General features: G+C 52.9%; 1 protein-coding gene across 1 annotated transcript in view; it reads left to right on the plus strand.

Moving 5' to 3' along the window:
- Positions 1-268: 268 nt before the first annotated feature.
- Positions 269-16,090, plus strand: part of POMGNT1 (protein O-linked mannose N-acetylglucosaminyltransferase 1 (beta 1,2-)) — a gene marked incomplete in the record, with an annotated part of 29,249 nt that continues 13,427 nt past the window's right edge. Inside the window, 9 exon segments of the mRNA XM_073593953.1 lie at positions 269-469; positions 1,701-1,908; positions 2,357-2,459; positions 2,555-2,670; positions 7,612-7,677; positions 7,757-7,870; positions 10,311-10,428; positions 10,512-10,610; positions 11,372-11,499. Of these exon segments, the coding sequence (XP_073450054.1) occupies positions 1,735-1,908; positions 2,357-2,459; positions 2,555-2,670; positions 7,612-7,677; positions 7,757-7,870; positions 10,311-10,428; positions 10,512-10,610; positions 11,372-11,499 (918 nt within the window).

The following is a 16,090-nucleotide window of genomic DNA, read 5'->3' on the forward strand; positions in this document are numbered from 1 at the left end:
TCACCGGACAGGAAGTGAGGGGGAATTGGGGTCAGAGGACAGGAAGTGAGGGTGAATTGGGGTCACAGGACAGGAAGTGAGGGGGAATTGGGGTCACAGGACAGGAAGTGAGGGGAATTGGGGTCACAGGACAGGAAGTGAGGGGGAATCATTGTCACCGGAAATAATGTTCTCGGGCGGGTGACATATAGAATATGATAATCTCGGTATTCGCTTTCCTCTCCCCTCCCCCATCACACACACGGAGAGATCGTTAAACCGGGTGGGCGGAGCTCGGATTTAATCCCGAAGAGTGGCCACGCCCCGCAGTGTATTCCCCTCGCCGGGGGGCGGGACTTCACTCCGCTGTCAGTACGGCGTGCGTGCGTGTGCCCGGGGCGGGTCACGTGTCTGTGCGCGCTCCCGCTTCTCCCATCCATCCGGGAAGAGATGAGGAGATCGGGCGGTGTGTGTCCGACAGTCAGAGCGGGTGAGACACCCCTCCCCCATCACCCTCCATACCCACCCCTCCCCCCACTGTACTCATCACCGGGGGGGAGGGGACAGTCATGTGTGACATCACCAGGGGGAGGGGACAGTCATGTGTGACATCACCGGGGGGAGGGGACAGTCATGTGTGACATCACCAGGGGGAGGGGACAGCCAGGTGTGACATCACGGGGGGAGGGGACAGTCATGTGTGACATCACGGGGGGAGGGGACAGTCAGGTGTGACATCACGGGGGGGAGGGGACAGTCAGGTGTGACATCATCGGGGAGGGGACAGTCAGGTGTGACATCACCGGGGGGAGGGGACAGTCAGGTGTGACATCATCGGGGAGGGGACAGTCAGGTGTGACATCATCGGGGAGGGGACAGTCAGGTGTGACATCACTGGGGGGAGGGGACAGTCAGGTGTGACATCACCAGGGGGGAGGAGACAGTCAGGTGTGACATCCTCGGGGGAGGGGACAGTCAGGTGTGACATCATCGGGGAGGGGACAGTCAGGTGTGACATCATCGGGGAGGGGACAGTCAGGTGTGACATCATCGGGGAGGAGACAGTCAGGTGTGACATCCTCGGGGGAGGGGACAGCCAGGTGTGACATCATCGGGGAGGGTACAGTCAGGTGTGACATCATCGGGGAGGAGACAGTCAGGTGTGACATCATCGGGGAGGGGACAGTCAGGTGTGACATCACCAGGGGGGAGGAGACAGTCAGGTGTGACATCATCGGGGGGAGGAGACAGCCAGGTGTGACATCCTCGGGGGAGGGAACAGTCAGGTGTGACATCCTTGGGGGAGGGGACAGTCAGGTGTGACATCCTCGGGGGAGGGGACAGTCAGGTGTGACATCACCGGGGGAGGGGACAGTCAGGTGTGACATCACTGGGGGGAGGGGACAGTCAGGTGTGACATCACTGGGGGAGGGGACAGTCAGGTGTGACATCACTGGGGGGAGGGGACAGTCAGGTGTGACATCACTGGGGGAGGGGACAGTCAGGTGTGACATCACTGGGGGGAGGGGACAGTCAGGTGTGACATCACTGGGGGGAGGGGACAGTCAGGTGTGACATCACCGGGGGAGGGGACAGTCAGGTGTGACATCACCCGGGGGAGGGGACAGTCAGATGTGACATCACTGGGGGAGGGGACAGTCAGGTGTGACATCACTATGGGAAGGGAATATGATGACTGATGATATATTTTGCCCCCCCAGTGTTGATTTCCCCCCGGAGGGCGGGGCTCTGCGGATGACCAGAGGACACAGACAGATGGCCCCCAGTCCTCAGGGACCCCGCCCCGGCCCAGAAGAGATGGAGCATTGGGACCCCGGGAAGCCCCCCCTCCCCCAGAAGAAGCGGAGTTGGTACCTGGCCTGGAAATACAAGCTGACCAATCAGAGAGCGGTGCGGAGGATGTGCCAGGTAACGATGGAGGCCGGGGGAGGGGCATGCTGGGGGTTGTAGTTCTATCCTGCAGCAGGATTGGTGGAGAGGGGAGGGGTGACCATGGGGAGGAGTCCAAATATTGGGGCGCCCCATAAAAAGTGACCTCCAGGAGAGTCCGGAACCTTCCACTGATAATCTTCATAACCGACACGTATCGGGGCCCCAACCTCCTTCATCAGAGGATCAGCAGAACGCCCTCCGAGGGGCGGCGTCACCCACCTAGAGCTCCGCCTATCACAGAGACCCGGTGATGACATCACACATTATGCAATTAGGTTTTATTTAATAATGTTAATAGCATGTTGATGGGGGGAGGGGGGGGCAAATATAAGCAGATTAAACCTCATCTTTGATGTTCCATATTTCCCTGGAAGTGTTGGATGGTCTGTGTGATAATCGTGTTGTCACCTTCCTCCTCCCACAGACGGGGGCCGTCCTCTTCCTCCTCGTCACCGTCATCGTCAACATCAAGCTGATCCTGGACACCCGGAGAGCCGCGAACGAGGAGGACATCGACCAGGACTACGGTGAGTGTGCGCTGCAGGGGGCGGAGCTTATAAACCGCGGCTCATCATTGGATCAATATCTCCGATAATCGCTCTCCGGTGATCTCTCTCCGCAGAGGACAACGTCCAGAATGTGGAATTTCCAAGACGAGCGACCGGAGGGAAGAAGGTTCTGGATGTGGAAATTTATTCCAGCCGCTCGAAGGTCTACATCGCGGTGGATGGGACGGCGGTGAGTGCCGGGTGACAGTGCGGTCACAGTCCTCCTCTGCGTGTCAGAAATTCGATTTCCCGTCATAACATGAGACCCCATCACATCAGAGGTCCCCCCATCACATCAGGGGCCCCCCCATCACATCAGAGGTCCCCCCATCACATCAGAGGTCCCCCCCATCACATCAGAGGTCCCCCATCACATCAGAGGCCCTCCCATCACATCAGAGGTCCCCCATCACATCAGAGGTCCCCCCATCACATCAGGGGCCCCCCCATCACATCAGAGGTCCCCCCATCACATCAGAGGTCCCCCCCATCACATCAGAGGCCCCCCCATCACATCAGAGGCCCCCCCATCACATCAGAGGTCCCCCCATCACATCAGAGGTCCCCCCATCACATCAGAGGTCCCCCCCATCACATCAGAGGTCCCCCCATCACATCAGAGGTCCCCCCATCACATCAGAGGTCCCCCCATCACATCAGAGGTCCCCCCCATCACATCAGAGGTCCCCCCCATCACATCAGAGGCCCCCCCCCATCACATCAGAGGTCCCCCCCATCACATCAGAGGTCCCCCCCCATCACATCAGAGGTCCCCCCCATCACATCAGAGGTCCCCCCCATCACATCAGAGGTCCCCCCCCATCACATCAGAGGTCCCCCCATCACATCAGAGGTCCCCCCCATCACATCAGAGGTCCCCCCCATCACATCAGAGGTCCCCCCCATCACATCAGAGGTCCCCCCCATCACATCAGAGGTCCCCCCCATCACATCAGAGGTCCCCCATCACATCAGAGGTCCCCCCCATCACATCAGAGGTCCCCCCCATCACATCAGAGGTCCCCCCATCACATCAGAGGTCCCCCCATCACATCAGAGGTCCCCCCCATCACATCCGAGGTCCCCCCATCACATCCGAGGTCCCCCCCCCATCACATCCGAGGTCCCCCCCCCATCACATCAGAGGTCCCCCCCCCATCACATCCGAGGTCCCCCCCCCATCACATCAGAGGTCCCCCCCATCACATCAGAGGCCCCCCCATCACATCAGAGGCCCCCCCATCACATCAGAGGTCCCCCCCTAATCACATCAGAGGTCCCCCCATCACATCAGAGGTCCCCCCCCATCACATCAGAGGTCCCCCCCCATCACATCAGAGGTCCCCCCCCATCACATCAGAGGTCCCCCCATCACATCAGGGCCCCCCCCATCACATCAGAGGTCCCCCCCATCACATCAGAGGTCCCCCCATCACATCAGAGGTCCCCCCCCATCACATCAGAGGTCCCCCCCCATCACATCAGAGGTCCCCCCCATCACATCAGAGGTCCCCCCCCATCACATCAGAGGTCCCCCCCCATCACATCAGAGGTCCCCCCCCATCACATCAGAGGTCCCCCCCCATCACATCAGAGGCCCCCCCCATCACATCAGAGGCCCCCCCCATCACATCAGAGGCCCCCCCCATCACATCAGAGGTCCCCCCCCATCACATCAGAGGTCCCCCCCCCCCATCACATCAGAGGTCCCCCCCCATCACATCAGAGGTCCCCCCCCATCACATCAGAGGTCCCCCCCCCCGTCACATCAGAGGTCCCCCCCCATCACATCAGAGGTCCCCCCCCATCACATCAGACTCTCCTAATCGCCACAGAATGCCCCCCCCCTCCTCCCTAACCATCTACTCCTTCCTCTCTGATCCAGGGCAAACTGGGTCTCATGCTCACAGCCCCCCCGGGGGAACCCAAAGGGCACCTTGGGGTGAAATGTCACCGTGGTTGAGGAACACCGCTCTACTCCACAGAGAGAACAGCTTGAGGGTCCCCAGGAAGTTATCACCACACAAACTTTCTGGCAGGACCAACAAGTGTTTTATTCATTTCTACACTTATGGAAGAGATTTGAGAAATCGCTCTCAGCGGAATGTACTTAAAATGTCAAACAAGGAAATTATCATTCAAAACAATATTAGTGCAGAGCCTCAATAAAACCGTCCATAATATGTAGGAAAAGAGAAGATCCCTCGAGACAAGAAGGGGAACAAATTCTTCTGTGTGCAGTGAAGAGATCCTCCACCCCAGACACACAGATGTGCTGAGCAGATAAGATGGACCTCTTGTTACAGGAGGTCATAGCCCTCTGGGGGGCGGAGCTTCATCTCACCCGCCGCCATCTCTCAGCTGTTCGGTTACGTACAAGCTCTTTTACCTGTGCCGCTGTTTTTATTGTTTGCGCTTGTACCTTTTTTACTGGATAAATCTCCCAGCCTCACGGATTACACTTAGAGATTCCCTTTTTTCTTTGGGATTGCTGCATCTCCTTTTTACTAACACCTGTGGATTTACCATCCTTACCACCGTACCGGAGAGTCCTCCTGCGGGGTCGAATTGGATATCCATAGTGGTCGTGGAGTGTTTACCCCCCTCTGAGTGGACACGTGCGCTTATGACCTCCTGTAACAAGAGGTCCATCTTATCTGCTCAGCACATCTGTGTGTCCGGGGTGGAGGATCTCTTCAATGTACACAGAAGAATTTGTTCCCCTTCTTGCCACGAGGGATCTTCTCTTTTTCTCTTTTTTCTACATATATTGTATTGAATTAGTTTTATAGGTTTTTTAGGCTTGGTGATTTCCTATAGTGTTCAGCTTGCATCTACATGTTATAAGTTTGCGCTGATTGTCCCCGTTTTTATAGGAAAATATCATTGTTGGGGGTTTTTATACTTTTTAGATCTTAATTGAACTTTCAGTTTTAAAAAGCTGACTACATTTCAGGTGCTTCAAGCAAAAAGTCGAGGAAAGCCTTAGAATAAGTCTGTTTTCCTGTCCTCTGGCAGCATGCTGCAAAGAAGGAACCTTGCTCTGTGTGTGGAAGAAGCGGTCTCTCTACAGAGGTCCAACACGCCCCCTGCTGAGTCAGAGCCAAGGCTCTCCAGTCAACAGGGAAAGTGGACTTTGCAAATGGCAGAGCTTGAAGTCTTGACTCAACAGATGGCATTGCAGACCCCTGCAGAGAGACTACTGCTTCCACGTGGAGAAATTCTGTAGCACTGGGAAAAATGACAGGGAATGAAATCTTTGTCTTATCTGCCTATTTCCTTCTGATTTAAACGTATACAATAAGAAGAGAAGCGAGTGAATAAAATGCTTGCCTGTCCTAAAAAATGTGTAAGAACAGACTATAAATGTGAAAACACATTGGGTATAAATAATAATAAGTTGTAGAATAATAAGATATAAAGGTATTATTGTCAAAACTGATGAATGTCTGACCTCAAGAAAATGTGCCGTCATAGAGGGATGTTCTGTGGTCTTGATGTGCTGTCTTTAGAGGGATGTCCTCTGGTCTTGATGTGCTCTCAATGGAGCTTTATCATATTGTGATTTTTCCCAAGGTATGTCCTCTGGTCTTGATGTGCTCTCAATGGTGGGAAGTTCTGTGGTCTTGATGTTCTGTCCATAGAGGGACATCCTGTGGTCTTGATGTGCTCTCCATAGAGGGAAGTTCTGTGGTCTTGATGTTCTGTCCATAGAGGGAGCTCTTGTGGTCTTGATGTTCTGCCCATAGAGGAGAGTTCTGTTGTCTTTATGCTCTGTCCATAAGGAACGTCCTTTGGTCTTGATGTGCTTTCTATAGAGTGAAGACCTGTGTTCTTGCTGTGCTGTCCATCGAGAGGCGTCCTGTGGTCTTGATGTTCTGTCCATATAGAGACGTCCTGTGGTCTTGATGCTCTGTCCATAGAGAGACGTCCTGTGGTCTTGATGCTCTGTCCATAGAGAGACGTCCTGTGGTCTTGATGCTCTGTCCATAGAGAGACGTCCTGTGGTCTTGATGCTCTGTCCATAGAGAGACGTCCTGTGGTCTTGATGCTCTGTCCATAGAGAGACGTCCTGTGGTCTTGATGCTCTGTCCATAGAGAGACGTCCTGTGGTCTTGATGCTCTGTCCATAGAGAGACGTCCTGTGGTCTTGATGCTCTGTCCATAGAGAGACGTCCTGTGGTCTTGATGCTCTGTCCATAGAGAGACGTCCTGTGGTCTTGATGCTCTGTCCATAGAGAGACGTCCTGTGGTCTTGATGCTCTGTCCATAGAGAGACGTCCTGTGGTCTTGATGCTCTGTCCATAGAGAGACGTCCTGTGGTCTTGGTGCTCTGTCCATAGAGAGATGTCCTGTGGTCTTGATGCTCTGTCTATAGAGGGACGTCCTGTGGTCTTGATCTTCTGTCCATAGTGGGATGTCCTTTGGCCTTGATGTGCTGTCCATAGAGGGAAGTTCTGTGGTCTTGATGTGCTTTTCTATAGAGGAAAGACCCGTGGTCTTGATGTGTGCTCCATAGAGGGAAGTCCTGTGGTCTTGATGTGCTGACCATAGAGGAACGTCCCCTGGTCTTGATGCTCTGTCCATCGAGGGAAGCCCCCTGGCCTTGATGCTCTGTCCATCGAGGGAAGCCCCCTGGCCTTGGTGCTCTGTCCATCGAGGGAAGCCCCCTGGCCTTGGTGCTCTGTCCATCGAGGGAAGCCCCCTGGCCTTGGTGCTCTGTCCATCGAGGGAAGCCCCCTGGCCTTGGTGCTCTGTCCATCGAGGGAAGCCCCCTGGCCTTGGTGCTCTGTCCATCGAGGGAAGCCCCCTGGCCTTGGTGCTCTGTCCATCGAGGGAAGCCCCCTGGCCTTGGTGCTCTGTCCATCGAGGGAAGCCCCCTGGCCTTGGTGCTCTGTCCATCGAGGGAAGCCCCCTGGCCTTGGTGCTCTGTCCATCGAGGGAAGCCCCCTGGCCTTGGTGCTCTGTCCATCGAGGGAAGCCCCCTGGCCTTGATGCTCTGTCCATCGAGGGAAGCCCCCTGGTCTTGATGCTCTGTCCACAGGGGGAAGTCTTGCTGCCTTGATGTGCTGTTCTGTGTTCTCAGTGCGGATAAGCTGCATTTTTACATTTCCGTGTGTGTGTGTTGCAGGTGTTGGAGGACGAGGCCCGAGAACAGGGAAGAGGAATTCATGTCATCGTACTGAACCAGGCCTCGGTATGTGGTAGTCATGTAGTACCTCCACTAGCTTTATCATATTGCAATTTTCCCAAGTAATGTGACTTTTTTCCTACAGGGTCATGTGATGGCGAAGAGAGTTTTTGACACGTATTCCCCACATGAAGATGAAGCGATGGTTCTGTTCTTGAACATGGTGGCCCGTGGTCGTATCCTCATCTTTACTGTCAAGGTCAGTTCTGGGTGGGGGGCTTCCTTATTGGGAGACTGGAAACCGTTACTTGTGGGGACATCCTTATTTGTTATTTTCATAGGGAAAAAAACGAGACTTTACAATCGCTTTAAAAAACATGTTATACTTACCTGCTCTGCTGCAGTGGATTTGCACAGAGCGGCCCGAATCCTCCTCTTCTCTGGTCCCTCTTCTGTGATCCTGGCCCCTCCCTCCTGTTCAGTGCCCCCACAGCAAGCAGCTTGCTATGGGGGCACCCGAGCTGAGTCACAGCTCTCTATATCCATTCAGACACGGAGCCCCAACCTGGCCCCGCCCCCTCTCTCCCCTGATTAGCTAGCTGACTTTGACAGCAGCGGGAGCCAATGGCACTGCTGCTGTGTCTTAGCCAATCAGGAAAGAGAATGTCAGATGGCTGAGCCACTCGTGGACATTGCTGGACAGAGAAGGACCCCAGGTAAGTATTAGGGGGGGCTGAGAGGAGCTGCTGTACACAGAAGGCTTTTTATCTTACTGCTTTAGAATTCAGGAGGATAAAAAAAACCTTCTGCTTTTTCAACCACTTTAACCATTGCATGAGGGGGTATTTTTATTATGGGACTGGAAACCAATACTTTGGGGTGGGCGGGCAGCTTCCTTATTCAGGAGTGCTTGGGAGAATTCTTTTACTGGAAAACTGCAAATCTGTGCTTAAAGAGTGCTGCCTTAGTGCCGGTTCACACTAGACGCGGCACGACTTGCAGGTCGCCTCACCGAGGCGACCTGCACACGACTGCCGGGGCGACTTGCAAGACGACTTCTGTATAGAAATCTATGCAAGTCGCCCCCAAAGTAGTACAGGAACCTTTCTTCTAAGTTGGAGCGACTTGCGTCGTTCCGATTAGAACGGTTCCATTGTACAGAACGGGAGGCGACTTGTCAGGCGGCTAGGTCGCCTGACAAGTCGCCCCCGTGTGAACCGGCTCTTAAGAGACTGGAAACCATTACTTTGGGAGTGCTTCTTATTGGGGGACTGGAAACCATTACTTGGGTAGGCTTTCTTATTGGGAGGACTGGAAAACATTACTTGGGGGTCTTCCTTATTGGGAGGACTGGAAACCCTTACTTGGGTAGGCTTTTTTTATTGGGAGGACTGGAAACCATTACTTAGGTAGACTTCCTTATTGGAAGGACTGGAAACCTTTGCTTGGGGGGGCTTCTTTATTGGGATGACTGGAAACCATTACTTGGGTAGGCTTCTTTATTTGGAGGACTGGAAACCATTACTTGGGGGGCTTCCTTATTGGGAGGACTGGATACCATTACTTAGGTAGGCTTCCTTATTGGAAGGACTGGAAACCATTACTTGGGGGTCTTCCTTATTGGGAGGACTGGAAACCATAATTTGAGTAGGCTTCCTTATTGAAAGGACTGGAAACCCTTACTTGGGTAGGCTTTTTTATTGGGAGGACTGGAAACCATTACTTGGCTGTGCTTTCTTTTTGGGGAGACTGGAGACCTTTGCTTGGGGGGCTTCCTTATTGGGATGACTGGAAACCATTACTTGGGGGGGGCTTCCTTATTGAGAGGACTGGAAACCATTACTTGGGTAGGCTTCCTTATTGGGAGGACTTGAAACCGTTACTTGGGGGCTTCCTAATTGGGAGGACTGGAAACCCTTTCTTGGGGGCTTCCCTATTGGGAGGACTGAAAACCCTTACTTGGGTAGGCTTTCTTATTGGGGAGACTGGAAACCATTGCTTGGGGGGCTTCCTTATTGGGAGGACTGGAAACCCTTACTTAGGTAGGCTTTTTTATTGGGAGGACTGGAAACCATTACTTGGCTGTGCTTCCTTTTTGGGGAGACTGGAAACCTTTGCTTGGGGGGCTTCCTTATTGGCATGACTGGAAACCATTACTTGGGGCTTCCTTATTGGGGAGACTGGAAACCATTACTTGGGAGCTTCCTTATCGGAAGGACTGGAAACTCTTACTTGGGTAGGCTTCCTTATTGGGAGGACTGGAAACCATTACTTGGGTAGGCTTCCTTATTGGGAGGACTGGAAACCATTACTTGGGTAGGCTTCCTTATTGGGAGGACTGGAAACCATTACTTGGGTAGGCTTCCTTATTGGGAGGACTGGATACCATTACTTGGGTAGGCTTCCTTATTTGTAGGACTAGAAACCATCACGTGGGTAGGCGTCTTTATTAGGAGGACTGGAAACCATTACTTGGGTAGACTGGAAACCACTGTTTGGGAAGATTCTCTATTGGTGGACTGCAAGCCATCCTTTGAAGAGTGTTTTCTTATTGAAAGATTTGCTTGTAGGGGGGTTATTTCTTCGTAGACTGGATGGAAGTCTTTTGTTGGTTCACTGGACAAGCATCAGGAGCATAGAAAAGAATTGACGTGGGATTTTGTGGTTTCCATATGTCCCGTATTTCTTCCGTGTTGCAGGATGAAGGATCCTTCCATCTTAAAGACACAGCGAAGAACCTGCTGAAGAGTTTGGGCAGTCAGGTGGCTCCGACGTTGGGCTGGAGGGACATGTGGACATTTGTGGCGAAGAAAGGAGGTGAATTGTTTGTGTGTCCCGCACTTCTTGTCATAGCGCCTGCAGTGTCCTGTGTGCTGTACAATTTATCTTCATTCCTTCAGGGCAAATCTATGGAGAAAAACACTCAAAGTCACCAGCATTGTCCACCTGGGGAGATCCGGTTCTGCTAAAGACCGACATTCAACTTGTGCCCCCAGAAGGTAAGCTGTGTGTGGTCTGCCCCTACCCCCCAAGAGTGAGTTGCGTGCGGTCTGCCCCTACCCCCCAAGAGTGTGTTGGGTGCGGTCTGCCCCTCCCCCAGAGAGTGAGTTGTGTGCGGTCTGCCCCTCCCCCCAGAGTGTGAGCTGTGTGTGGTCTGCCCCTACCCCGGAGAGTGTGAAGTGTGTGCGGTCTGCCCCTCCCCCAGCGTGTGAGCTGTGTGTGGGTTTGCCGCTCCCCCAGGGAGTGAGTTGTGTGCGGTTTGCCCCTACCCTGGAGAGAGTGAGTTGTGTGCGGTCTGCCCCTCCCCCAGAGTGTGAGGTGTGTGCGGTCTGTCCCTACCCCGGAGAGTGTGAGGTGTGTGCGGTCTGTCCCTACCCCGGAGAGTGTGTGGTGTGTGCGGTTTGCCCCTCCCCCAGCGTGTGAGTTGTGTGCGGTTTGCCCCTCCCCCAGGGAGTGAGTTGTGTGCGGTTTGCCCCTCCCCCAGGGAGTGAGTTGTGTGCGGTTTGCCCCTCCCCCAGGGAGTGAGTTGTGTGCAGTTTGCCCCTCCCCCAGAGTGTGAGGTGTGTGTGAATTTTGTGATTGGTGATCGGTGATCATGTGATTCTTGGAGTCTCCTCTCTGGGTTTTTCCCACGATGGAAGCTCTGGGGAGGACCAATCAGCAACCTGGTAGGGACAATCTCACAGTAATCCTATAGAAGGGTCTCTGTGCTCCACCTATAACCAGCTCTGAATGTGTAAAATGTCTCCGCCCACTGCAGACGCCGAATGTCATTGGCCGGACACCGAGCTGAACAGACGGAGGAAACACTTCTGCAGCAAAGTGGAGGGGTACGGCAGTGTGTGCAGCTGCAAGGACCCCACCCCCATCGAGTTCAACCATATCCCTGTGAGTATGGAAGGCGGCCATTTTTCTGAAGACCAAATTCTCTGATAAAAGAGGTTCTCTGTCCCTGTCGGTGAATGCAGAGGGTGTCTGTCTGCAATGCAGGGAATGTGATCCGGGTCCTTCTGATAGGAGAGAGAATTCCATTTACAGAGATGAAATGTTTATTGTAAAGGGAAGTGTAACCTTCGATGTAGAGATGAGAGATCCAATCGATGTGATGTTTATTTCTTTGGATCATTCATAATTCTGGGTGAAGATGGGGCAGCCCTGTGTACATACAGACATGGGGGGGGGGGGAGATTTACTAAAACTGGAGAGTGCAAAATCTGGTGCCATCAAACTTCATCTTTCACAATAAAACCTGGAAGCTGATTGGCTACCATACAGAGCTGCACCAGATTTCGCACTCTCCAGTTTTAGAAAAATCTCCGCCCATACTGTCGGGTTATGCTGCCCGCATACAGGAGGATCGGACACTAGCAAACAAAAAAAACCCCTCTAGGCCCGACCCACTATAATCCGCCTCTACTAGGGCTGCCACCTTTTCTTCAAGCCAAACCCGAACACTTCAGTGGCACAAATATTTAATTTTTTTAGGGGGAACGCTGTGGACTCTGGTGTAAAGATGACATCTGACGTGGGGGGGTTTCTGCTCACCAAAGCCCCCACTTACATCAGAGTTTCCAGCATTCCCCCTTAAATCAGGGTTCCCAAAGCCCCCCTTATGTTAGAGTCTGCAGTGCCCCCCCACACGTCAGAGTCTGCGGTGCCCCCCCCACACGTCAGAGTCTGCGGTGCCCCCCCCACACGTCAGAGTCTGCGGTGCCCCCCCCACACGTCAGAGTCTGCAGTGCCGCCCCCACACGTCAGAGTCTGCAGTGCCGCCCCCACACGTCAGAGTCTGCAGTGCCGCCCCCACACGTCAGAGTCTGCAGTGCCGCCCCCACACGTCAGAGTCTGCAGTGCCGCCCCCACACGTCAGAGTCTGCAGTGCCGCCCCCACACGTCAGAGTCTGCAGTGCCGCCCCCACACGTCAGAGTCCACAGGGCACCCTTTACATCTGAGTCCCCCTTACCTTAGTGTACTCGCTCCTTCAGAGGTAGGAGAGAGAAGGGAGGGAAAGGAGAGACTTCAGTCACAGACAGTGGATGGTGAGCTCACTCACCCAAGGATGGGGGCTCAGGCCTGCTAGCTGCTGGGCTTCAAATTTCAGACACGAGGGGTAGAGGTGGGAGGAGGAGCAAAACGAGCCCTCTCCCCCCCACCATCCGTGTGAGGTGCGGGGGCCGAACTGTACTGCCTCTGTACAGTGTGAGAGAGATTGGCACAGACACTTGGCTTAGACAACTGCAGTTAGCACTCCAGAAAGTTGGCAACCCTGATGATTAGGGTGAGCCCAGGCACACCCAGCCCGCCTATGCACTTGGCGATTGTGGTACTTGGTTACCTGAAGCCACAGTCCAGTCTGAATAATGTGTCTAGGTTCCAAGCGGTCTGAAACCTGGACACATGTTTCAAAACCCGGACGGTCCGGGTGAATCCCAGATGGGTGGCAACCCTACCCTCTACCCAGCATGCCTCTTGAGTTTTGCTAGTGTCCTAGGAGGATGGACATCTTTTCTTCAGCTCCTCTGGGAAGAGTCCAATCTTCAGTTGTTCCTTTATTCAGGAACTTGGTCTCTACAATGGCAGATATCTGGATCGGCCTTTCCTCAGCCTGGCCCAAACCAAGGCTAGCCTGGACTTTTAGGCTCTGGGTTTTGTGTAAGCCGCTTTCCAGACGCTGTTCTGTTAAGTTAGCCGCTAAATGCTTTCTAGGTCCAGAGCCCATTGGCATTGCCTCAGCACCTAACTTTTCTCTGAAGGCTCACCCTTGAGTAGGCCAATCAGGCGCTACCTCATTATCTGCACCACTGGTCATCTGAGTTTCCTGTTTTATCACAGAAGAGAATAATGCTGATGAAATGAGTGCTGACGCCATCTGGTGGGTGGAGGATCATGTCCACGTTCGGCACTCTTTCCCACCATTCAGCAACAAGGAAACATTGCCCAGCTGCTTCTGCTTTTGTAGAGGGTCTTGTGGAACTCTGATCTCCATTTGTTTCTGCTGCCTGTCTCCAGTGTCATTGGTCACGTCCAGCCACCTGACCCCCACTGCCCCCCCCCCCCCCCCCCCCACTGGCTACCAACCGTCTGGGTTTTGTGTTACAGCTCAATATAGCCACATAGGCAATATCCCATATATCAGTATGAGCACCCGATCCTCCATATCCCCGGCAGAGGCCACTTCCAAGTTTCAGCTTGCATGATGGTGTCATCTCTGCTGGCCCTACCTGACGCGTTTCGTCATAGCAGAGTGTTGTTGGGTTTTGTGAGCACCTGAGGCTTTGTCTCGTACCCCGAGCTTAGTCACATCACCGTCACACAGCCATAACATTTCTATATATGGATACGTGGGCCCCACTGTAACTGGTGGCCATGGCTCTCATTCCACTTACAGGGGTTTTTTGCTCCTGTGCCCCTGAAGGCCGTGACATTTACAGTTTGGAATTTAGTTGCCCTATGGTCAGAGGGATTATATATGGTCAGGGCTGCTGTTAGAAATCACAGGGCCCCATAACAGCCTACCTGACAGGGCCCCCCATAGCTAAAAGTGACCTACATTCTTTTTCTCTACAGCATGGGAGCTCAACCTGTGGCCCTCCAGCTGTTCCGGAACTACAAGTCCCATCATGCTTTGGGAGTCATGTTATTAACAGCCTTAAAATGCATCATGGGACTTGTAGTTCTGCAACAGCTGGAGAACCACATGCTGAGCACCCATGCTCTACAGCCTCAGCTGCACAAATGAATGAATAGGAAGCTCTCTGAGGCTTCCAGCTCATTCACAAACTGAAGCAAAGTGAACACAGTTTACTATGCTTCAGCAATAAATGGACACAGGAGTGATTGGTCCCGATCGCTCACTATGTTCAATCAGGAAAGGAAGGAGCCAATAAATTACATCCTTACCGGCCTCTTCCCCTGCTCTTCATCCTGAAACATCCCCCAGTGTGCCAGCAGCAGCTGCCGGCGGGAGAGGAGGGAAGCTGGCAACGCTGCAAGGGAAAGGGGCACACAGGGGGGCCCAGACAGCAGATGGGAGGGGAGAAAAATCACTCCTGTGCAAGTGGATAACCAGACAAATCGTGCGAAGACACAGGCCTTGCTGCCCTCAAGGATGGGGAATCCTAATAGTCAACAAGAGAAAAAGCAAGAAGGGGCGCACCAGCCATGTGCCTTATCTTTTGGATGTAAAATTATTAAAAAAAGTGATAAAAAGGAACTACTCACAGGCAAATGTAGAAAATTTCACAATGTAAATGGTCATAGACTAGCAGCATGCGATCAGAGATGAGCGAAACCCTCCAGAAGTCATAGAGGAACTCACAGGTATCACTGCCAGCTGACGCGTTTCGAAGGGACCATCCCTTCTTCCTCAGAGCCCGGCAGATGGGAGGGGCACATGTGCTAGGACCAATCCCCCTGCAGTGCAGCCAGAGGGAGAGAGAGGAGGAGAAGCTGGCAGCTCTACAGGGGGAGGCATAAGGGGATCAGCGTTTGCGGTAAGACCGTACACCGGACCTCCTGTTCACCAGGGTGCCCGGGCCCCCCTTTTGAACTGATGGGGCTCAGTACAGGACGGCTGGCTGTACTGCCTTTTCAGTGGCCCTGTATATGGTTATAGGTCTGGCTCATCGCAGTCCTTGTCTCCACTAGGACTGCACAATTAATCGTTAAAAAATCGTGATCTCGATTCAACCTCCCCTTGACGATCTCTATTGCAGAGTTTGCCGATTCTTTCATATAACAAGTGGAGAGACTTATCTGCTCACTCAGCTGTCAAAAGAAAACATCCGGGCAGTCTGCCAAGTTTTTCATGAAACATTGTAACTAATGCCGTGTACACACGAGCGGAATGTCGGCAGAAGAAGTCCGATGGGAGATTTTCATCGTATATTCCGATCGTGTGTAGGCCCCATCGGACTTTTTACGTTGAAAATTCTGACGGACCTAGAAAGAGAACATGTTCTAAATTTTTCTGACGGAACCGATTCCTATCGGGAAAACCGCTCGTCTGTATGCTGTTCCGACGGACCAAAAAAAGACGCATGCTCTGAAGCAAGTACGAGGCGGAAGCTATTGGCTACTGGCTATTGAACTTCCGTTTTCTAGTCCCGTCGTACGTGTTGTACGTCACCGCGTTCTGGACGGTCGGACTTTGGTGTGATCGTGTGTATGCAAGACTGCTTGACCGGAATTTCGTCGGAACTCCGTCGGGAAAAACCTTCAGAGTTTATTCTGACGGGAAAACCGGTCGGTCGTGTGTACAGGGCATTACTCTTCCTTCTTAGATCAAAGGGATAAAACTTCTGTGTGGGGAAAAAAAAAAAAATCCAGGCAGTTTGCCAAGTTTTTAAACAAGGTGTAAATGCAGGAAGTTTAACCACTTAAAGTCTAAATCTTCTTCTGAAACTTGTTTATTAAGTTAAAAAAAAATTTTTTGCTAGAAAATTACTTGAAACCCCCAAACATTATATATATATATAT

This window comes from Aquarana catesbeiana, linkage group LG07, assembly GCF_042186555.1.
Source record: "Aquarana catesbeiana isolate 2022-GZ linkage group LG07, ASM4218655v1, whole genome shotgun sequence".
NCBI lineage: Eukaryota > Metazoa > Chordata > Amphibia > Anura > Ranidae > Aquarana > Aquarana catesbeiana.